The sequence below is a fragment of the Canis aureus genome, chromosome 38 (assembly GCF_053574225.1).
Source record: "Canis aureus isolate CA01 chromosome 38, VMU_Caureus_v.1.0, whole genome shotgun sequence".
Classification (NCBI taxonomy): domain Eukaryota; kingdom Metazoa; phylum Chordata; class Mammalia; order Carnivora; family Canidae; genus Canis; species Canis aureus.
This window is the reverse complement of record NC_135648.1, coordinates 2,341,800-2,366,074: the sequence shown is the minus strand read 5'-3', so window position 1 is coordinate 2,366,074 and position 24,275 is coordinate 2,341,800. Positions and strand designations below refer to the sequence as shown.

The 24,275-nt window shown below is 43.0% G+C and overlaps 1 protein-coding gene and 1 non-coding gene across 3 annotated transcripts; one reads left to right on the top strand and one right to left on the bottom strand.

Moving 5' to 3' along the window:
* Positions 1-6,545: 6,545 nt before the first annotated feature.
* On the top strand, positions 6,546-22,401 carry CD48 (CD48 molecule). 2 transcript variants are annotated; one of them, XM_077886556.1, is made up of 5 exons: positions 6,612-6,771; positions 8,992-9,081; positions 16,595-16,891; positions 20,040-20,306; positions 22,018-22,401. In XM_077886556.1, exons 3-5 carry the CDS (start codon positions 16,612-16,614, stop codon positions 22,095-22,097), a joined length of 627 nt encoding a protein of 208 aa, XP_077742682.1. In that variant the 5' UTR covers positions 6,612-6,771; positions 8,992-9,081; positions 16,595-16,611; the 3' UTR covers positions 22,098-22,401. The 2 variants fall into 2 exon arrangements, with proteins under 2 accessions (XP_077742681.1, XP_077742682.1); XM_077886555.1 differs by lacking the exon at positions 8,992-9,081 and having other exon boundaries at positions 6,546-6,771.
* LOC144307465 (U6 spliceosomal RNA) lies at positions 18,006-18,111 on the bottom strand. The gene has a single exon (XR_013374344.1). It is a non-coding gene; the product is annotated as a U6 spliceosomal RNA (small nuclear RNA).
* Positions 22,402-24,275: the final 1,874 nt, after the last annotated feature.

Here is a 24,275-nt window from a genome sequence, read left to right as displayed (position 1 = left end):
AGAATCGCAGCTTAAGTGATGTCCTTTTGATATTGTCACTGGAAGGTCTAGATTGCCTCATTTGGGGGGCTAATATCTTTGATTTGGGAAGGAAGCTTTGGGTTTAAGGGAGAAGAGAACATTACAAAAATTAGTTTCCCTACATAACAACGTGTTTGTGCCAAGTGGCTGATGTGTGTCAATATTAGGGAATCTCTCTTCTTGGGAACCAAGAGGACTTTCAGCTAGGGAACTAGAAGGGAAAGCTGTTTTCCCCCATTCGGATCTGCTTCTTAAACCTTCTGCTAGTGACATTTTCACCTCTCCTCAACCCCAAAATAATGAAGCATGTTAACAACACAGCTTCAAAAGAACTTGAGACAAAACTGTTTGGGGGCGCCTGGGTGGTTCAGCCGTCAAGCGTCTGTCTTTGGCTCAGGTCATGATCCTGGGGTCCTGGGATCAAGTCCCATTCAGGGCTTCCTGCGGGGAGCCTGCTTCTCCCTCTGCCTGTGTCTCTGCCTCTCTCTGTGTGTCTCTCATGAATAAATAAATAAATACAATCTTTAAAAAAAAAGCCTGTCTTTTTATGAAAGTCAATGAAAAACAGAATTTTGAACAGTACAGTCACAGAAGTCTCTACATATCAAAACCACACATACCTCATGTAAGCTCTTCAGCCCTTCAGCCTCCTGTGCCTGGTCTGTTTGGCAGCTCCTTGGCAGGTATTTCCATGATTTCAGCATCGGCTTCCCCTTTGGAGATCTTCTCTCAAACCTTTCTGGCTTGATTTCTGGCTCTGCAGAAAGAGGTTTAGCAGACCCACTCTAGCCCTTCTCTGTGGTCTATCTTGGTTTTCTCACCATGAACCCTGATCTTAGGTGTGGTAGGGGTGTTTGTAGGGGAATCAATGTGGAGTGAGGATAGAGAGAGGTGGGTGTAGGTGGGCTAGATATATGGGTAATGGGGATTAAAGGGGGCACCTGTGCGATGCCTGGGTGGCTCAGAGGTTGAGCCCCTGCCTTCGACTCAGGGCGGTGATTCTGGAGTTCCAGGATCGAGTCCAACATCAGGCTGCTGCAGGGAGCCTGCTTCTCCCTCTGCCTGTGTCTCTGCCTCTCTCTGTGTCTCTCATGAATAAATAAATAAATAGTTATTTTATTTTTTAAATAAAAAAATAAAAATAAAGAGGGCACCTGTTAGGATGAGCACTGGGTATTGTATGTAAGTAATGAATCACTAAATTCTACTCCTGAAGCCAATATTTCACTAAATGTTAATGAACAAGACGTTAAACAAAACTTTGAAAAAAACACATAAAAATCTAGAAGAAAATTTTAAATAAAATAAAAAATGTTGTTTGGATTTCATGTACTCACTTCTTCACTTTTCATTTATTTTTCTACTCAATGCGAGCTCAGATTTCCTCCCATGATTCATTTGAAACTGATGATTTATTAAATCCAATGGAGATTTTATTCCTTTGGAATATGTAGTAACAGATAAGAATAGGAACTCGGAATAAGAATGTTTATCATAAAAAAAACATAATAAGGGGTAAAGGTTTTATTCAAATTTCCCTCCCTATCCCCAAATAGAGTTGGACCCTCGTTTCCAGTTTTATGTAAATTATTTCCAATTTTTTGGTATTCATATAAACTATATTATACATAACTCTCTCCACATGCACAGATTTTAGCAAAAATAGGAGTCTTTCATAGGCTTTTTTCTTCAACAATATATCATAGATAATCCTTCTAGATTGATACATTCAGTTCTGTCTCATTCTATATTATGGCTCCATATTTTCTCCTGAATGTATTTATACCATAATTTTCCATCCAGCTACCTATTGGTTGGTATTTGTAAGTTATTTCCAACTTCTTTCATTATAAATTATGTTGTAATGAACATCATTTTATTATTTTTCTTAAAGATTTTTTCTATTTATTCATGAGACATAGGAGAGAGACAGAGGCAGAGACGCAGGCAGAGGGAGAAGCAGGCTCCACGCAGGGAGCCTGATGTGGGACTCGATCCCAGGTCTCCAGGATCATGCCCTGGGCCGAAGGCAGGCGCTAAACCGCTGAGCCTCCCAGGCATCCCTAATTTTATGTTTCATTTATCCTTGTGCAGTTGTGCCAGTGTGTCTGTATATAGATTATTACAAGTAGAACAAAGTATGAAGGGTATTATATAGTTAAAATTTTGACAGGAAATACCAATTTCCCCCCTAAAAGACTGCACAATCTATATTCCCATAAACAGCGTATGTGTCTGGTTTCCTCTAATTTTTACATCACTGGAATCTAACAAATTATTTTTTAACTTAATAGGCAATATTATCATTATTTGCTTAATTTCCATTTCCCTGATTCCTAGAATGAATGTACATTTTTCATGTGTATTGAGCATTTTCTTATTCTCCTTCTGTAATTTGCCCATTTGTATACTTTGTAATAGACAAGTCTCTTTAACTGTATTCCATTTCATTTCTGCAGCATTTGATATTGTGAATATCTCAATTTTTTGAATTTTCTCATTTCCTATTAAGTTCCTTTTCAGTGCTCTGATTTTCTTCCCAGTTTTCTGGCAAATCTTTGTAAGTGCCTCTTCCTTTACTATTCCTTAAATGTTGGTATTACCAGGGTGCTATTGAATGAAGGTTTGTGTCCCCTGTCGTTCTGTCCGTCCCCACTCCTGCCAAATTCACATGTTGAAACCTAATCCCTAATGTGATGGTATTTCGAGCTGGGGCTTTTGGGAGATGACTGGGTCATGAGAGTATCATGAATGGGATTAGTATCTTTTTCAAGAGGCCCCACAGAGCTCTCTTCTTCCTTCCACCAGAGACGCAGTGGGAAGAAGGCCATCTATGAACTATCACCAGTTACTCAATTTGCTGGTGCCTTGATCTTGGACTTCCCAGCCTCTAGCATGTGAGAGGAAGGACTCTCAGTCTTTGGTATTTTTTGGTAGCCTGGATGGCCTAAGACATGGGGGATTTCCTCCTCAAGCCCTTTTTAGCTTTACATATTCTTCCCAAGAGAGATCCTTCCTGTACATGGTATGACTTCAACCACAATTTCTGATATGTAGCTCAGGTCTCTCTCTTGAGCCCCAGATCCACATATTCAAGTCTGTTTCAGACATCTTAATCTGAACATATTCCAAACTGAGTTTATCCCTCGTGCCCATCACCCGCACCCACCCCGCCCAACCCATTGATTTGGTCACCCAAGCCAGCAAGCAGGCTTTTGCTTTTCTTGTTCCCATCTCCTCCATACAAAACCAGGTATCGAGTTCTGCTGATTCTGATGTATTTTCATCACCTCTCCACCACGGCTGCTGCTGAGATCTTCATTATTGTGTGGCTGGATTCTTGTAATATCTCCTTGCTTCCAGCCTCATCCTCCTCTTCATCAGCTTTCTCCCTAACCTGTGGAATAAAGCATATCACCCATCTGCTCAAAATACTTTACTCACCTCCCATTGAAAGGGTCGGGCTGAAATCCAAACTCCTAACGTTTACACACCAAAGCTTTGGTACTGGACCTGGTTTCTTTTCCTTTCCTTTTATTTCAGCCATACAAAATATCCTGTTTCCTGGACTAGCCAAGTTCTCTGGCTTCTCAGATGTTATGATGTTCATCTTCCTTGTGTAACATGCTTCCCTTACTCTTCCAAGGGGTCATACCTATTCACTGTCACCCAGCAGACTCCCTTGACCATACAGTTTGCGTTGGGTGGTCCTTCTATGTGACCCCATAATTCTCCCTTTCGCAACCACATTTTTTTTTTTTCGCAACCACATTTTAACACAAGACTGTGGCCTGTGTAAGAGCAGGTAAGAGTGTAACTTTCATTTCTACATCCTGAGAAATGATGTGGAGCTCAAGAAATACATAATAGATATATGTAAAGAGGAGAAAGGAGAAGGGGATAGGAGACTCTGGCCTCTGCTTCCACTAAAGTGGCTCTCAGCAAGTTTAAGGTCAGTAGAGGGGAGCCTGGGTGGCTCATTGGTTAAGCATCTGCATCTGGCTAGGGTCATGGTCATGGTGTCCTGGGATTGAGCACTGCATTGGGCTCCCTGCTTAGCGGGGAGTCTGCTTCTCCCTCTCTCTCTGTGTGCTCACTCTATCTCTCTCAAATAAATAAAAAAATAAACCTTAAAAAAAAAGAAGAGTAAGGTTACTCGTGACCCACAATTATTAAATGCAATGGATAACTCTTCCTATAAGCAGCCTGAGGTGATCTCTGAAAATGTTTGTTATTCACTTGACCCAGAAAGCCCTATAAAATCACACAAATCAAGTGGTTCAAATCTTCATGTTCAGTTTAAGAACACACATGAAACTGCCCAGGCCATCAAAGGTATGCATATCTGAAAAGCCACCAAGTATATGAAGGATGTCACTTTGCGGAAGCTATGCGTGCCACTCTGTTGCTACGATGGTGGAGTTGGTAGGTGTGCCCAGGCCAAACAGTGGGGCTGGACACAGGGTCAGTGGCCCAAAAAGAGTGCTGAGTTTTTACTGCGCATGCTTAAAAATGCAGAAAATAACGCTGAATTTAAGAGTTTAGATGTAGATTCTCTGGTCATTGAGCACATCCAGGTGAACAAAACTCCCAAGATGTGGAGTAGAATTTACAGGGCTCATGGTTGGATTAACCCTACAGGAGCTCTCCCTGTCACATTGAGATGACACTGACAAAGAGCAGATTGTTCCTAAACAAGAAGAGGGAGTTGCACAGAGGAAAAGGATATCCCAAAAGAAACAGAAGAAACAAAAATGTATGGCCTGAGAGTAAATCCTGCATACAATAAATGCAAATAAAAACAAAAACAGGAAAGAAAAAAGAAAAAAAACTCAATGGATACATTTTCTGCTAATCTGGATCCAATTTTTTGAGACATCACTTCCTCCTAGACTCCCTTCTGTCTGATGATGGATTCTTCTCATTTTCCTCTTGAGGGTCCTTTTCCTCTGCTCACATCTTAAATGTTAGGCCTGCCCCCGGTGCCCTGCTCTTGTAGTCTCCCTGGGATGTGGCCAAGCAGGAGCCTACTCAGACACCTGCTGTGCTGTGCTGCCCCTTACTGGAGCCAACGAGAAGGCAGCCAGCAAAAGTAGAGCCCGTATTCTGGTTGGAAATAGGTGCTGTTAGCCCCTGCAGGCTAGCCTCAGACGCTTCACTGGGTGGATCCCTTTTGAAAACTCCCAGGAGGAGTCAGGGTATGAGCAAAGCCCACCCACAGTTTACTTCACTTCCTTCCTTTTTTCTTACTCTGCTCTTGTGACTCTGTCTGTTCCTTCTCCTCAGTATCCTGTTTATAATTTGCTTTAAAATCTTGTCTAGCTAACCCCACTTCAACTTAGCTCATTCTACTCCTGTCTTAGCTCCTCTTCCAGTCCAAAGATGTGCTGTAGCCCACATTAGGGGAAGAGCTGAAGGCTGGGGTGGATTGGAGTAAACTTCGGTCTGATTCTGAGACTCAGCTACAAAATGCAGGCAATAATGCCTGTCCTGCTCACCTCCCAGGGCTCCAATGTGTTCAAGTGAATGAGATGTCATGTGCAATTTAAGACATTGAGCTGACTCAGTTTCCCCATGGTGATCCTTTGGGGAAGGGTAACTAGTTCCATCACAGGAGTTCCCAGATTGAGGAGAGCAGTGTTTTTACTGGGTTCCTCTATGTTAAATCAGAAATATCTCCAATTCAAAAATAGTTACAAATATGGTGTATTAGGGACTGTGGCTTGCCTTATGGGTCCCCAAAGTGCCTTAGATGGGCAAATAATCCATTTATTTATTTATTTTTTATTTTTTTTTTAAATTTATTTATGATAGTCACACACAGAGAGAGAGGCAGAGACACAGGCAGAGGGAGAAGCAGGCTCCATGCACCGGGAGCCCGATGTGGGATTCGATCCCGGGTCTCCAGGATCACGCCCTGGGCCAAAGGCAGGCGCCAAACCGCTGCGCCACCCAGGGATCCCAAATAATCCATTTAGATTCAAGAGGGATGGACCTGAAATTTCAAAGACTATAAGTCTGGGAAATCCATTTTTTTTTTGGCCAAGTAATCTTATTTTTTTCTACTAATGTTTAGTAGATGGGCCAATGTAAAGGTGTAAGCAGTGACTTTATCATAAAGGGTGGAGCTTAGGACGTGGGAAATCTGATTTTTTGGCTTTGTGCTCTGAATGACTTTTATATATGACCTATTCTTCTCTCTTACGGCTTAAGAGGTGACTGAGATCAGAAATCCCCTGCAGACTTGGTGGGTTCCTACTAATTTTAACTTCTGGATTAATCAGGGTGACTCTTGTCTGGGAAACCAAAGGCAGATATTCTCTATCAGAGGACTTTAATCTTTTCTGTTCTTCTTTTTTTTTTTTGGACATTAATATTTTCAGAGCACTGACATCTCTGAGAATCCAACATAAGCTATAGATCCTCTCCTCAGAAAACAGAACCAACTGCACATTCAACCAAAATAGTTCATTTCACTTCACTTCTTTTTTGTGCTCTCAGATATGGAGGCTTCCTGTTTTTGGCCTCAGACTCCACCCATGAGTTGCAGAGTGGTGGAGAGTTCAACTAGTGCTGTTCTTTAACTTTGGGCCATGATTTCAGGGGCTCTGGTCTTGAAACCTTTCTAGACTGGTTCTGGCCTGTCTCCAGCATTCCTGGGAAGTAACATGAACTCTCAAAGGTGGGAGTGCTGTCTGGCTCTGGAACATCTACTTCTACTTCACTTATTCCTGGCAACCAGCATTCAAGGTACTTTACGCAAGTCGTGTGCCTGCAATTGTGCACTGAAGGCACGGGTGAGATGGGAAAGGGGATATAGGGTGGTGCTCAGTCCTGAAAGTGGAGTGTGGTCTCCGGGCAGCAGATACTTCTATGCTGGTAGCAGGGCTGTGGTGAGCGGGGCAACCTTCCTGAGCCCTAAGAGAATCAGCCTCTCTCTCTTTTCCCAAGGGGTTATGACAAAAACAGGACCTCAGGGAGATGGGGGAGCAGGCTCCTTAGATTTAATTCCATGCTTTGTAGTCTGGGTCTAAGTAGAGGCCTGGGGTGCCTCATATCAAAGGAGGCCGCAGCATCTAGTTGTTAAGAGTTAAGGATCATTCCTCCGCCATGGCTGTTCCGGTCCCCCTCGTGTACAACTGTTCACCTTCCACTTCCTTTCTTTTCAGGTCAGCTGAGAAGTGGGAGTTAAGCTATTGCCTTTCTCACCATTCCCCTTAAGAAATACTCAGGTCTTTTTCACGTCAGAGGCTTTAGTGCTCACTACTATGGAAAAAAAATGAGTAAAAATGAACAAGCACAGGGAACTAACACAGCATCATAAGATTCAGTGTAGCTTTTAGGGAGAGGAGAGAGTCATGCTCAGTCATAGCCTCTTGATCACACCTGCAGGCCTCTCAGAGTGATAGTACTTTGGATCTGGTTGATGACTGTGTACATCTAGAGACACGATGGGAAATATTAATCCAAGTCTTGGGAAAGATAGTGCTGCTAAGAGAACCGGAATATATCAGGACTGGTATCTAAGTCTCTTCAGGCATAGATTATGCCTACAGATGGTCATCTTATCCCCAATTTATGACTTCCCCTCTATTAATCATATCCATTTACATTTAACTTTGCTATTTGCCTCAGAGGAGGTGCTTTCTCTGTTATGGCTAGATTTTTTCTTCTGCCCAGGATTCACTGCACGGCCCTCTCCTTCTGCCCCTCCTTTAGGCTTTCATTTTTATGTGACTTCTTCCCTTAGACCTCCAGATTGTGATTGGTGCATTGCTTGAGTGTGTGTATCCTTGGAAGGATAGGAGGACAGAGACCGTGTACAGTGCTAAACTTAGCAGAGTGGCTGGAACATAGCCTGGGTTCAAGAAATAATTGTTAAATATACAAATGAATGACTTCAAAGAACTTTCTTTTGGGCTCTATGTCTAGATCTTTTTGGGGACCTAGTAGTTCTCTCCTCCCTGGTAAGGGGTACTTTTGTGGAAAAATTTGAGAAGCATTTTAAAATCTCTTCTTTCATTCCTCTTCAGGCTTGTTTCTCAGCTCTCTGATTTCAGGTATCCTCTACCCCTGGGCGTCTTCCCCGTCTGCCCACAGCACTTGGCAGAGTGCAGTGGAAGCAGCATGTACTGGGAAGCAGAAGACCTCTGTTCTGAGTTCTAGGCCATGGGATTTTCTATAAATCATAAATGCTTTCTGAGCCTCAGCTTTCTCAATTCTATAATGGGTATTATAATAATACGCTTCCCATTTCTTTAAGGGGTTATTATTTGGGTCAAATCAAATAAAGAGTGTAGAATTGTTTTTGCAAATGTAATACACATAATCTGAGAAGCTAAGACCCTGGGAAGGACATAAGTAAACTTTAGAGCCCAATGCTCCCTCTTTACCCCAGACATGAATTTTTATTTTTTTAGTATTATTTTTTTAAGACATGAATTTTTAGCAGCTTTTTAAACATCTCCACATTCTTCAAACATGTCCGAAATCTAACTCATTATCTTTGTTCTGGTTGTCTATTGCTGTGTAATAACCCACCAGAACTCTGCAGATTTAGATAATAATCACCTATTTTGTGCACAAATGTGGGGGTGGATTGTGCTCAGCGCCTTTGTATATCTCATGTGCATGCAACCAGATCATGGCGGGGCTTGGGGTGATCTCTGAGCCTTCTTCACTCATGTGGCTGGTGCGTAGGCTGAGCAATATCCAATAACTGTGTGTCTGGGCTTATTACATAGCAGCTGAAACTTCTGGTGTGAGTATACTGAGAGAAGTGGGCAAACACCGCATGGTGTTTTCTAATCGTGCTTTGTGAGTCATACTACTGCTGTATCCTGCTCCTGGAGGCCAGCCCCAAAGAGAGGGAACATAGAACCCACCTCTTGATGGAATGAGTGTCAAAAAATATGCAGACTTTAAAAAATATTATTGTAATTTACTGTTTATCTCTGTTTCCTTTCTCAGTACATGACATCTCTTTGTCCAATTACTGAAGCCAGAATTCTGGAAGCCATCCTCACTTTCTTTCTTTTCCTTGACTGTCATGTTCAGTGAGTAAGTTCTATTAATTATACCTTCAAAAAGTCTCTTAAATATATCTAATTCCACCAACCTTTCCTGCCAGATCAAACCACCTATTCTAAACCAAGACATTATTTTCTCCCATCAATTACCACAATACTTTCCTCTCCTGCTTAAAAGCTCTTTTTTTAAATTTTTACTCCATTCTTCTCTCTGTCTAGTATTTACCATACTGCTGTTGGTATACATTTTCTAAAATGGTTATCTGTTTATCTTCTTTTGAAAACTCTTCAGTGGTGACCGTGGTGAGCAAGAGTTACAGCAGACAGTGAGCATAAGTTTGCACTGGATAATGTGGTCACTTCCTATTTTCCCCTGGTTGATGCTCTAATCACCTGAGATACTTCTCTTTCCTTAAATGGATCTTGCTTCTGTGGTCTCTGAGCACTTGATACTTTTATTCCCCCCTAGTTGGAACACTGATTACTCCCAGTCCTCCTCTTTCCCTGGGTAATTTCTACTTATACTAATTTCTACTCACAGTTTCTATGGAAGCCACTCCTGACCCCTAAATTCAAGTGACGTGCTCCCTTAGTATTCCATACTTTCCTTATCCCAACACTTATTACCAATAGTGGAATCATCTGCTTGTATCCACTAGAATGGAAGCTCTCTCTAAGATAAGGAGATATATCTCTTTCACTCTTTTTGTTGTTGTTGTTAAAGATTTTATTTATTTATTCATGAGAGACACACAAAGAGAGGTAGAGACATAGGCAGAGGGAGAAGCAGGCTCCCCACAGGGAGCCTGATGCAGGACTTAATCCCAGGACCCCAGGATCACGACCTGAGCCAAAGGCAGGTGCCCAACCACTGAGCCACCCAAGTGTCCCTATCTCTTTCACTGTATGTATGATGCCTACCACAGACCCTAGTCGATAGTAAGTGCTTACTCTACATCTATTAGAAGAGTGAATAAATGAATACATTGATGTATGTGTGTGTGTGTGTGTGTGTGTGTGTGTGTGTATGAATGGATAGATGGAGGAAAGGAAAAAGGGAAGGAGTGAGGAAGTTGTGAATCATTGTTTCAGTCAAGCTGGGATCTCAGCAAAGGATTTACCTCCTACTTCACTGAAAAAATGGGGAATGCCCATTTTTTCACTTCACTGAAAAAATGCAGAATGCCTCTCAATTTGTTGCCTACCACCTCTAAACTATAAACTTCTCTATATCCCCAAGTGTCTTTTCCACCCTCCCTTTTCCCTCAGAGCATGACGTATCTCCCCTTCCAGGCAAGACCTGGGCCATTAACTCTGCTCTGAGCTCCCTTCAGCCCAGTGCCGTTGATCACCTTCTTTCTCTTCCATGTCTCCTTCTCTACGGATACCTTCCCTTGACTTATCATAGCTGTCTTTTTCCTTCTTAAATAAAACTAAAAGATAAAACCAGAAACCTCTCTTTCTCTCTCTCTCTCTCTCTTTTTTTTCACCTGTCATGTCTCTCTACACAATGCCCTACCAATTTCTTTCCCATTCACACTGAAATGTCTTAGACTAGTTTACTTTTGTTTTCTCCTTTCTCACCTTCCATTGAATTCTTGACCCATTACAATCTGGCCAAGTAAAATCATTAGTCTTCCCATCTCAGGAAATAGTACTCTATTCTTCTTGCCACCCATGACAAAAATCTGGGGTCCTGATATCTATTGTCAGATTACTTCCTTAAGATAGGAGGCAGTTCACAATGGTGGCATAAGAATATCTTGAACTCATCTCCTCCCATGGACACAAATCTATGGCTATATATAGAACAATTCTGTCTGAAAAGAACCTGAGAATTAGCTGGACAGCTACTCTACAACAAAAGATAAAAAGGCTGTATCAAGGTGGTTAGGAGAGGCAGAGAAGCAGTCTCACCCAAATCCCACCTTTGGCATGGCAACCCACCATGGGGAAGGGTTCTCACAAATATAGAACTCCTCCCTGAGGAACAAGGGCTTTTTGCTCTATATCAGGCACCTTAACCCTTGGAACCTGCCTTGGAGAGACAAGCCCTCCCCTAAATATCTAGCTTTGAAAACCAATGGAGCTTATATCCAGGAGAACCATAGGGCTGTAGGGAATGAAGATTCCATTCTTCAAGGGCTCACAAGCAGATTCACTCATTTTGCAACCCTGCACAAAAGCACAGCTTGAAAAGAGCCTATGTCAAATGTGAAGGAGAATAATTTGATGATCTTAAAGGGTCTGCTATAGGGACAAAAGCCTGTTGGGACTCTATCTAGGAATGGAGGTGCTGGTGGCTGTCATTTTTTACATTCTATCTCTAGTCTGCTAGTGCTGGTGGGCACCATTTTTGCACTCAGTTTAACCTGCTAGCACCTGCTTTGTTGTGCTGCTGATGTAGCTCTACCCTTTCATGCTGCTTCCTCAGTGGGCTACTGTCCTGCTCCTTCCCACCTCCCATAGTCCCTCCAAACGAGCAGGTACACTCAGCTCACACAAGGGATGCCCCTTGAACATCCTTTCTGTTGTTTGGGGGGGGGGGTTGTGTTTCTGGGCTCTGTGGGTCTGAAGTAATTAGAGAGAGAGAGCAAGAGACAACCAAGAACTAGGGCAGGGGTAAATAATAAGATTCATCACCTACATAGGCCCACCCCTTCAATATTGGGAGAGGTAGTTGTTTTGCCAGACACAGAGAAATAAACAAAGAGAGTCAACCAAATGAGGAAAAGCAAGAATATATTCTAAATGAATGAATAAGACAAAATCCCAGAAAAAAGAACCTTAATAAAATGGAGATAAGTAATCTTTTTTTTTTTTTTGGAGATAAGTAATCTGATAAAGAGTTCTTTTTTTTTTTTTTAGAGAGAGATTTTATTTATTTATTCATGAGAGATACACAGATAGAGGCAGAGGCATACACAGAGGAGAAGCAGGCTCCCCACGAGAACCCTAATGCAGGACTTAATCCCAGGATCATGCCCTGAGCCAAAGGCAGACACTCAACCCCTGAGCTACCCAGGCATCCCTAATAAAGAGTTCAAAGAATGGTCATAAAGATACTCACTGAATTCAGGAAAAGAATGGATGAACACAGTAAGAACTTCAACAAAGAGAAAATATAAGAAAGTACCAAACACAGAAGTCACAGAGCTGAAGAATGTGACAACTGAACTGCAAAATGTGCCAGAAGAGTTCAATAGCAGACTAGATGATGTGGAAGAAATAATTGGTGAGCTGGAAGACAGGTCAATGACACTAATATAAGCAGGGCAGCAAAAAGGTAAAAGAATTTTAAAAAGCAAAGATAGGAGCACCTGGGTGGTTCAATGGTTGAGCGCAAACGTCTCACTGGTAACGGTAAATACATATAGTAAAGGAAGCAGAATAACCACTTAGAAAGTTAGTATGAAGGTTAAAAGAGAAAAGTAGTAAAAAATAACTGTAACTGCAATAATTAGTTACGGGATGCACAAAAGAAAAAGATGCAAAATGTGACATCACAAACATAATATATGGTAAAGGGAGTAAAAATGCAGCATCTCAGAATGCAATCAAATTGAACTTCCTATCCACTTAAAGTAGACTGTTCTATATATAGCCTGTTACGTGTGAGCCTCATGACAAGCAAAAATCTCTAACAGATCCACAAAAGATAGTGAGAAGGGAATCTAAGCATAACACTGCAGAAAGTCATCAAACTAGACTTCTTGTGATCATTTTACAACGTATACAAATGTCGTGTTATTATGGCGTATACTTGAAACTAATATAATGTTGTATGTCAATCATACTTCAGTTTTAAATATTACTTACTTAAAAAATTGTAAGGTTAGATAGTTGATTTCATCAGTGAGCTCTTGGTAACTCCGTATTCGTATCTTTAAAACTAATATAAAAAAAACCCTAATATTAGTATCTTTAAAACATCTTTCCGTCCTTAATAGTTATACTAGAAACCATGTGACCTGATTTTAGAGTGATGACAACCTCTTTCACTTTCGTGGGTAGATTCTTTGGTATGAAACAATCACTTTCTTTGATCTGGTTCTGCCCCACTCTAATTTTGCTTTTCTACAGACAAGAAACAGGGCTAGACACAGCTGCTTCGTTTTCTATTGTAAACAGCACATAAACATAGTTTATTCTATGCATCCAGACTCATAACCAGATACTTCTTCCTGTTAGAATTAACTTTCTTTACACTTACTTCCCCTGCCTTCTAATGTATGCAATTGTTAGGAAGGCAAATCAAGATTTTGTCAATTTACTTTAAAAATGGAAATAATACATAAATATACTGTAGATAAGAAAGATATCAATTTATCTGAATTTAGTAGACAATTAGCAGACAAAACCACCATCTTGATACCCCAAATTGTATTACTTCGTTTCCGCATTAACTTTGCAATCTATATTAGCAAAATTAAGCCATATTTCTCTTTAATTTGTGAATGAACTATAGAATTCTTTCAGAAGACTAGAATATCTTTTATCCCTCTTTAAACGGTCAATCAAGCGTTCTTTCTACTGCTTCTATATTCAGGTTTATGTTGCTTTTCCAGGCCACCCTTTCATTAAATATTTCAAAATAAAATTCACTCTTCCATTTTCTGTTTTCAAGCACGATCTTGGCCCATTTGAGGCTGCTGGATTTATATTTTTTTATTTTTATATTTTAAAAAGGTTTCTTTTAGCTGTTTTGCATTGACTTTTGATATCTGAAAATTTCGATGCCATATTCAACATACTTTTATGTTGTTGGGTTTGGGTTTTGGTGATTTTGTTTTGTTTTGTGTTTTGTTTTGTTTTTGTTTTTTTTAGATTTCCTGGGCACCTCTTCCACTGACACTCTGCTTTCTTTGTCATAATAGTCATTTTTCATTCATTTATTATTATTATCAAGATCCAGCCATAAAACAGGGTTCTGCTGGCCAGGTTTGGGCACATTTTCATATTGAAGAAACACAGTTCATTGGTCATAGGTAATTAAACAATAACTCAAATTTCTTCTTATCATCTCTCAAAAGATGTTAAAGGAAATCTAATTTGTAAACTACAGCAACACTTCCTACACCCAACTTCCCTGTCCTCTTTAGTCTTCTCAAACCATCTTATCCATCTACTGCCTGGACAGTCTTACTCTTTTGAGCCCCAATGTGCTAGCACCCCTATTTCCTAAACCAGCTTGAGTGGTCTTGGTGTTTGCTTATCTACTCTTTTCCTTCCTGTTTCATCAGTTCAAACTGATCTTAAGAAGCAAGAGAGAGGGAGAAGCTGAGTGGAAAGTAAAAATATGAAAAATATTTTTGACTAGCAGGAGGTCATGAGAAGAAAAAGACTGGGAGCACTAATGTATACATTTTGTCACTGTCATCCATTCATTCGTTGTCTGCTTAATACTAAATGTCAACTGAGTATTGTAGGGATTCAAAATTGAGCAAGACATTGTCTTTGCCTTTGAGAAACTCACAAAATCAGTGACTGTGTGTCTGCATAGTTTCTCCCTGCCCCTCACACTAAATTTTGAAGTTCACTTGAGTATGTTGAGGACACCCTTGACAAACATATCTCCTTGTCCTTGTAAAGCAGATTCCATTCTCTCAAGGAGAAAGGGTGCAAGGTACAACTGGGCCTGGATCATAACTGGGGTTTGTGTGCTCTGTATCCTTCACTCTTTCTCATTGGATGCATCCTTCTTTCTCCCTCCCCAAGGAAGCTTTAGCGAGGTTCTCTGTCCTGGTAGAGGTGCTGGGATCTCTTTCTCATCACCAACATGTCCTAGACCAGTGACATGGTTTTGTGCTATACTTTGTGCATACTGACATCCTTTATTTTTAGACCATTAAATTTAAGTGAAAGCTGATTCAGGAGCTGCTACAATTTTTTGGATTTTAGGCTCTTTCTTTCATATTCTTCAATCTTTCAGATTCTCATATAGACATCCATTTCTAAAAAAATATATCATTAGTCTAGTCCTTATTTTGCCACTGTTTTGGTCTAATAAAATAAGTTCAACAGCCAATTGTTAAACATCTTAATAACTTAGGCATAGTACTAGGTGTATGGATACAAAAAATAATATCGGTAATAATAATAAAACAATACATGACATTGAATAGTTACTAATCTTCCAAGTATTATTCTAAGCACTTTATTTGTATTAATTGACTATTTGTATTAAGTTATATTCTAAGCATTTTATTAATATAACTCTGTATTGGAGTCCTTCAGAGAACCAGGGCAAATAGACTATATATAAATGTATAGAAAGAGGTTTATTGTGAGGAATTGTCTCATGCAATTATTGACGCATAACCCATACTATGTATTTCTCTGTATTGCGAAGTCTCACAATCTTCCATCTACATGCTTGTGGCACAGAGAAGCCAGTGGTGGAGTTTCAGTCCAAATCTGTAAGACTAAGAACCAGGGGGCCCAATGGTGTAAGTCATTGTCCAAGTCCAAGAACCAGGAGCACGAATGTCCAAGGGTAGGAGAAGATAGATATTTCAGCGCAAGCAAAGAGCAAATTTGCTCTTCATCTGCTTTTTTGGTTTTTTTGGGCCCTCATTGGATTATGGTGCCCACCACATTGGTAAGGGTGATCATCTTTACTCAGTTTACCAATTCAAATGTGAATCTCTTCCAGAAACACCCTCATAGACACATCCAGAAATAATGTTTTACAGCTGTCTGGGCATTGCTTAGCCCAGGCAAATTGACACATAGACTTAACCGTCACAAAGTCTAAGATATAGTTGCCAAAACAAAGACAAAGCCATTAGGTAACATGCTCAAGTTGACATAGCTAGCAAGTGGTAGAGCCAGGATTTGAACTGAGGCAGTCTGATTCCAGAACCCATGCTCTTAACCATCACAGTATAATGGAAAATGAATTAGATTCCCAGGAGTCATTTCAAGTTTATAGTCTGGTGGCAGAAGAAGGTAGTAGACATTAAACAGATCACTTCAGTATACCATGATTCCTAAGATACAGGCATGCGAAAGATGTGCACAAAGGAGTGGTTCACTGTGGGTTGTGCTATCTTCCTGGGCATATGTTGGAGAGTCTGCCAAGGATGACTTAGGCCAGTAGTTCTCAGCCCGAATGGGGGTGGGATGTTTGGCAATATCTGGAGACATTTTGATTGTCATGTCTGGAGATGTGCTACTGATACCTAGTGGGCAGAGGCCAGGAATGCTGCTGAACATCCTTCAATGCACGTGGACAATTCCTACAACAGGGAATTATCTAGCCTAAAATGTCAATAGTGCCAAGGTGGAAGAACACTGATCTGGACTGTCTGTTGTCACTACTTCTGTTAATTGACATGGAAGCAGCACCGTGCCCTACCCCCATGCCCACGCCTCAAGCTCCAGCGTTTACTGAATTCCCGATCAAGGGCCAGGCCTCCGGTGAAGACTGTACTTACTGCTTCTAAGCAGAAACCCTTTCTCTCTCCCCTGTCCCACCAGCTCAGGCCTCTGCTGCTGGGCCATGCTCCCTTCTCCAAGACGGCTCTCACTCTCATTGGCAGGTCATTCACAACGTCAGATGATCGCCGTCTCTGGCAGCAACGTGAGCCTACACATCTCCAATTTGCCTGCTCTCTCCAGGGTCACCTGGTTTTACACCGCCAACCAGAAGATTGTAGAATGGGAGTCCAACAGGACTAACTTCTTCAATTCTAAGTTTAAGAACAGAGCTAGTCTTGATGAAAGCTATGCACTATGCATCTACAAGGTCCAGAAAGAGGACAGCAGCACCTACATCCTGAGGGTGCTGAAGGACTCTGGAAAAGAGGAGGACTGGACTATCTCACTGGAGGTACTTGGTGAGTTTGGGGAGTCCCACTCAGGGCCCCGGATGGACCACTGGGAGGTTTCTTAGGTCTCATGGAGGCTTTCTCTGGGAGGAGGAAAGAGAAATCTAAGGACAGGCTTAGTTCATTTCTCCTGGAGCCAATTCCTCTGGGGAGTGAGCCTGGGCCAGCAGAGCCCAAATTGATAGCCTTGGGACCTTTACGTCTTCTGACCTTAGTGAGTCTCAGATGTGAAGAGAGGGAAAACCATAGAAATGACTTCCTCTCTATTCTCTTCATGCTTTCCTCTGATCAACCCTGTGAGCTCAGTTCTGTGCTCATCTTAATAATATACATGAACCCAGACTTCATCAGATTTAGGGAAAAAAGTGACAAGAGACAGAGGATAGGGCAGGAGCTGTTAAAGGAAGTTTTTTTTTTTTTTTTTTCCCTACCTTTCAGAATGGATAGGACAGAAACTTCCACTTGTAGTTCCAGCCTAACTTGTATATGTGGAATAAAGACTAGGATTATACTTGGGATCAGATAGATCTGGGTTAAAAACCTTGGTTACTAGCTCACTTACTTGCTGTGTGACTTTGAAGAAAGATCGTTAACATCTTAACATCTTTGTGCCCATATTAGGTAAGTTCTTTTGATGGCAAGTAACAGAAGCCAATTTGATGTAAATTTAGCAAAAAAAAAAAAAAAAAAAAAAAAGAGGGGGGAAGTCTATTAAAGAAACTAGAACTAGAATTATTTTAAAGCAATTCAAGGAACTTAGAAGAGTTAGGAAGGGTTGAACAGGAGGAAGAATGAAAACCAGGGCCAGCCCGGAATCCCTAGCTTCAGGAATCTGTGGACTGTGCCTCTGGATCCCTGCCATTTACATGACTTACCTCTGAAAGCCCAGACTTTTGTAACTCTTGGTTTAAATTAGCAGAATTTAAAGACAGAAACTGATTGAACCAACTTGGTTCAGGTATGTGTATCTGATTGAAATATTTGTGGCTCAAAGGGTCAGGTGATAACACAGAAACGTGGTGCTTGCGGACGCCTCTGTGGCGTTGAGGTAGGCAAAAACTAGAGAAGAGAGGCAGGGCAGACCGAGACAGGTATCTCCCTGAGAGCTGCGGGGCTCCCATATTATGAGGATAATTATATCTTCCTTTTAGGATGTCCTCCTCGCAGAGGGGCCATGCTAATCTTCTCTGTATCGTTCTATTTTTAGTATATGTGCCACGAGTGAGCACTTCCTTTTAGGATGTTATGAGAATCAAAGTAGGTAATTGGAATGAAACATCAAAAAGTGAAAATGAGAGGTTTTTTCCAAACCAAATAATTTTATCACGCAATTTCCTCTTACCAGATAATTACCAAAAAATACAAATACAAAGTCTCTAGAAAATACTCAGAATATATCTGTAATCCTCTTTCTTCTCTAAAACAGTGGAAATGAAGAGTGTCTTATACAATCAGGTCCCACCTCTCAATGGCTCCAAGGCTGGAGGCCTCTTCTCACATATTTCCTCCAAGTCACATGGCCTGAAAATTCCTGGGAAAAGGAAAAGATTCAAAGTCTCATATGGTGGTGTTAAGAAAAGCCCAAATTTGTATCATTTACCAATTTCTGGTAAATACTCCCATCACAGCCAGCTCCAAGGCGCTAATGATTTCACAATTAGCTTGTAACATTTCTGAATATTTGAAATTCCACAAGCTGGTGTGATGTAAGCACACCTTCCTGAAGTAAGACCCTTAGGATGGGATTAGCAGAAAGCTCATTCTTCAGCATCACCCTTGAATTTCTGATAGTTCAGAGGGGGTATCGTAGAGCCAGACACCCCGGTTGGCTCAGTGAATCCCATCCATAAAGCACCGAGTGTGTGCTGCTCTCCGTGTGAAATGTGGAAGACAGAAGCATGAGAGGTGAGGCCATAGGAAATGGCAGAAAATAGAAAAAACTTGCCCAATCTAAGCACGCACGCAGGGGAAGTCCAGTAATCTGAGGGGATTTCACATAGGAGGCGGGTCTAGGGCTCTGGAGGCGGAGCTTCCCCCACCTCCCACACGCAGGCAGCCAGAGGCCAGCTATGATCTGGTCTAGGCTCTGGCACATTTAATCCTTGACACCAGAGCAGTACTGATTCTGCAGGTGTTTTACTCACGGCCAGATTGAAAAGTCGCCAGAGGGTTTCAGGTAAAGTGGCCCCAGGAAAGGAAGGAGCAGATGCTGGGATTCTGTTTCATCCCATCTGGTGGCAGGATGAGAGCAGTGATGACCCTGTGAGCTCCGACATGCATATGACACTTGCACCCTGCAAGAAGCACTTCCCCAAGGGCGATGCCATTTTCTCTTACTAACATTGGGCTATGAGGTAGAGTCCGTGTACTCCTGAGAAGGGAATTCAAGGGGTTAATGATCTTGATAACGTCACTCCATGAGAGCCACGTCCCAGACTGAGGCTGGTCTCACTCCAAACCTACTGACTTGTCCTTTGTGTCTCATGACTGCTCCATCCATCCATCCATCCATCACCCATCCATCCATCCATCCATCCATCATCCATCCATCCTTTCATCGGATGCTTACAGATTCCTATCCGGCTCGCGCTGTGCTAAACCCTGAGATACCAAAGTCAACAGACACAATGCTGTTCATCACAGATGACGTGGGGACTACATGAGGTTTTTCTCCAGATTCCAGGAAAGGGCTTTGCCATGTGCAGGGTATACTTCTTACCCCAGGACTCTGGCTGAATCTGAGCCCAAGAGCTCTGGATGGACAGACAGGCCAAGGTGCCAACTGTGGGCCAGGTGCAGGAGAAGGAGCCTCAGGTAGCTCAGACAGCTGGATACCAAGTCTGACCCCAAGAGATCTCTGAGGCTCTTTCTGACCTGTAGGCATAGACCCATTTTGTTTCTGGGTGTATGGCTCCCCCTCCTGGATCCATTTTAGCTTCACCCTCAAGGAGCAGCCCTTCCAGCGTGAACCTCCAGAGGTCAAAGCTGCTCACTAGCTCCCCCTGTGGGGGTGCCTTCTCCATGACACAACTTTCCGCAGCACTCCGCGCTCCTCCCTACCTCCCTTGATATTTTGTTGGCTAAATGTTCAAAGCGTAAGTGCCTTATAAATGCATAAACCCGTTGTCTCATCTTACAACATCTTCCTCATCTTCAGATCCTGTACGTAAACCTGGCATCAAAATTCAGACGTTACAGGAGGTGAACAATAGCTGTCATCTGAAACTGTCATGTGAGATCTCAGGCCAATCAGCAAACTACACCTGGTATGGGAACTCAGCGCCCTTGCCCACAGATCTCCAGAGTCCTGTGCTTGAAATTACTGTTTACCAACAAAATTTTTCCAGCTATTACACCTGCCAAGCCAGCAATCCTGTGAGCAGCAAGAATGACACCATCTACTTCAGCTCACTGTGTAAACTAGGTAAAGGATGCTTACAAGGAGTTGGGCGTGGGGGTGGGGAGTGCAGGTATGGGGTAATTCGTTTTCTTTTGAATGAAATGAATGAAGAAAGGTATGAGGATCCTATTCAGCCTCCTGCTCAGATGGAGGATCCCAAAGGCATCTGTGAGACCTGAGAGACTCAGGTCCTACCCCTGGCTCTGCTCCCACCCCTCAGCAAGCTTACTTGGCTTTTGTGGAGCTCATTGTCCTCACCTGGGAGGGCAGCTGGCTCTCCTCCCCTGGTCTAACAGTGCATGGTCCTAGAATCTGAGGCTCCGGTAATTGTAGGACAATCGGAGCTGTCAGTGTTGAGCAGGGGAGAAGCACAGGTGGAAGAGCAGACCAGACACAGTTGAGCGGGTGCATGAAGAGGTTTCTAGCAGAAAGCTTAAATCAGCAAAGGAAAGAAAGGCCAAGTAGATGAGCACAAGCAAGAACGAGTAGTGAACAGGAGTGAAGGTCTTATCCTAAGGTAGGGACTCTGCTCTTTAGAAAGGCAGACTCTGGGTTTCATGTTTCAGCTTCTTTCTCTAGGGAGGACCCACTCATCTGAGCATCACTCCTGGCCCTCTGTCAAGCCTACACAGGTCCTATTGTGGGATAATCAGGATTGGGCAGTAAGCTCATAGGTTTTAGAGTCCGGTGTTTGGGGTTAATCCTGGGATTGACACTGAATAGCTAAGCAAGTGACTTTAGCTTCTCCAAGTCCATGTCCTTCTCCAAGTTGTTTCCTTAAATAACAGACAAAGTAGTAATCCTCATCTCATGCCGTTATAAGGACTAAATGAGGCAGTACGGATACCCTACCTGGAACAGTGCCTGACAAGTCTTCAATGAATGGTACTTAAATTAGAACAGTTCCTTCAATTCTGCAGACACTAGGGGGGGAACCCTCAATAAATTTGGATTATTATCTCCAGCATTCTGGGTCTTGTACTTTCCATACCCCGGAAACCACATCCCTGAGGATACATACCCATATCCTTCCAGAATAAGTCATACCTGTGGTGCCAGAGCTTACTTGAGTTCCCCGTCATGCCAGTCATCAGGGACCATAGCCCCAGAGACATTGCTCTTTCCTGGTCTTCCTGGACCCGTCCACTGTCCCACCTGTGCTAATTTCTTCACCTGTGCTCCCACATGTGGACTATGGAACCTGTACACTCGTCTTTATTCTTCCCACCCGACTGGCCATGCCTCTTCTCGTCTCTCCTGCCATCACTGACCTGATGTGACAGTTTGGTGTCTGACCATGACACCACCTTCAAATCAACACCACATCCTGAGATCCAGCAAAAAGAAGAGACACGGTCCCCTGTCCTTTATAAAATGAGGGCGACTGCTCATCTGCAAAGAGGATGAAAACAGTAACATGGCCCTTTTTTGGGGAGGGCTGAACCAATCTTGTCACTTTCCAGCCACCCACTGTATCCTAGAAAGGCGCCCCTAATTTCCCTTCCCCACTTTATCACTGTTCCCTTTTTGTTCTTATTTTCTGCTGCCTCTCCTGTCCTGTCCTCCCTCTCCTCTGTTCTTACCCCTTCTCTCTCCTCCCTTCCTATCTGTCTTCCTCTTCCCTTTTTCTCTCTTGATATAGATGGGACGTGGGGTGGAGAATGGAGAGGGGAAGTAGCCTTTTCCTTCCTAAAGTCAAGTCATCTAAGTGTTTGGAGTTTTATTGTTCTTTCAGCCAAATCCTCTGGAGTAGCTTGGATTGCAACATGGCTAATAGTCATGGTACCCATTGTTCCTGGCCTCCTATGGACCTGAGATGAGCTCTGCTAACTCCAGAGTGGAACTTCAAGATGATTGGGTCTTGCCTTCATCGTAACCATGCTGTGAACCAACGCAGGTGCTCTGACTACGTGGGATGGCAGAAAGTGTGCTGTTGCATCTACCAGGATTTTCAAATAAACTCTTTAAAAAGTACAGCTAATGTTTTATTTCACATCCCCTACTTGTTTTCCAGCACACATACACAGATACACATGCATCCCTCCCACCAAAAGTTGTGATCACACTATGCAACATTTTCTCGTTTGAATAAATATTTGATATGACCCTCAACATCAAACTGTCAGACAATGTCTGCTCCATTGGCCTGGGCAATCAAGATGCAAAGAGCCAGGGTGCCTAGGTGGCTCAGGGGTTGAGCGTCTGCCTTTGGCTCAGGGCGTGATCCCGGGGTCCTGGGATCGAGTCCCACATCGGGCTCCCCTCGGGGAACCCATTTCTCCCTCTGCCTGGGTCTCTGCCTCTCTCTGTGTGTCTCTCATGAATAAATAAATAAACAAAACAAAACCACAAAGGGGAAGGGCCTGGGACCATAGGCTCCTATGCGTTTGTGTGTCTGGCAGTTAACTTGTGCCGTCTCTGTCTCTTGCTCCCCCATCCATGCCAAGTCTCCTGGGGTCCCAGCTCCTCCCTGCCCTAAGTTCTGGCCTCTCTGAGGAGCATGCTCTTCAGGTTTCCTGTGAATATGTTGTCAGGCTTACACCTCAGGAGTGAGCATGCAGCTTTACCACATAAAAAGAGTCCCTCAAGCCTTTCCTGGGGAGCTGAGCACCCCCACTCCCTTTGTGGGCAACTCTTTAAGTCCTACCTGTGCCACAGGATCTAATAAAACTATCAAACGGACAAAATGTTCTCACCAGAGTCTCCCTTTACAGGAAGGTAGGAGCCCCCAGGCCCAGCAGTGAGAGCACACCGGGGGTTCTGCTGTGTGTTGCCCTCCTCCAGGGCTTTCATGGGTCTGGAGCTGAGCGGGCCCCTCCAGCACGTGTTCCCCCTCCAGGGAACTATTCCCACCACAGATCACTTTTCCTCTGCACCAAAACAGCCTTCCTTGCTATCCAGCCCTTCCCACAGAACACGCTTTGTGCTCACCAAACTCTCATTCTCCTCCTGGGCTGTTCTTGTTAATTGTATGTGTCAGTTTGACTGGGCAGCAGAGGTGACTGGGTGTTGGGTCCAACGTTATTTTTTTTTAAAGATTTTATTTATTAAAAAAAAAGATTTTATTTATTTATTCATGATAGACACACAGAGAGAGGGAGAGAGAGCCAGAGACACAGGCAGAGGGAGAAGCAGGCTCCATGCAGGGAGCCTGACGCAGGACTCATCCTGGGACTCCAGGATCGCGCCCTGGGCCAAAGGCAGGCACCAAACCGCTGAGCCACCCAGGGATCCCCTGGGTCCAACGTTATTCTGTGTGTGTTTGTGAGGGTTTCCTGGATAAGATTAACATTTGAGTCAGTAGCCTGAGTAAAGCAGATTATCCACTGTAATGTGGGTGGGCCTCATCTGATCAGGTGAAGGTGTGCGTAAGCTCACCCTCCCACAAGTACAGAAGAATTCCTTCTGCCTGACTGCTTTTGAGCTGGGACATTTGGGGGTTTTTTTCTGCCTTCAGATGTCATCAGCAATCTTGGGTCTCCAGTCTGATGACTCTGATCTTGGGACTTGTCAGCCTCCATAACTGCATGAGCCAATCCCTTATAATAAATCTTTTATGTGTGTGTGTGTGTGTGTGTGTGTGTGTGTGTGTGTATCTCCTATTGGTCTGTTTCTCTGGAGAACCCTGACTAACACATGGGCCAATAGAAAAGCTACTTTCTCAGTTCCCTTTCCACTTAGTTGGGGCCATGTGACTGGATTTAGCCAACAGAAAATGCACGGAACTGATGGGCCAGGAAGTGAGGAAGTGTGAGAAGTGGAGCCACATAATGCAAGGGGCCTGCGTCCAAGCCATTGCATGGAAGGCAGCTGCCTGGTCAACACTGAACTTGCATAAGGAGGTTTGGGTTTTGTTTGTTATCACAAGACGGCCTGGACTCCCTAAGACTCCCCCATCCCCTTCAGTCCAGTCTGTGGTCCCGTCTAGCCTCACCTCCAATCAGCTTGCACCTTCCAAGGGGACCGTCTAGGTATCTTTTCTACTCGTAGTGT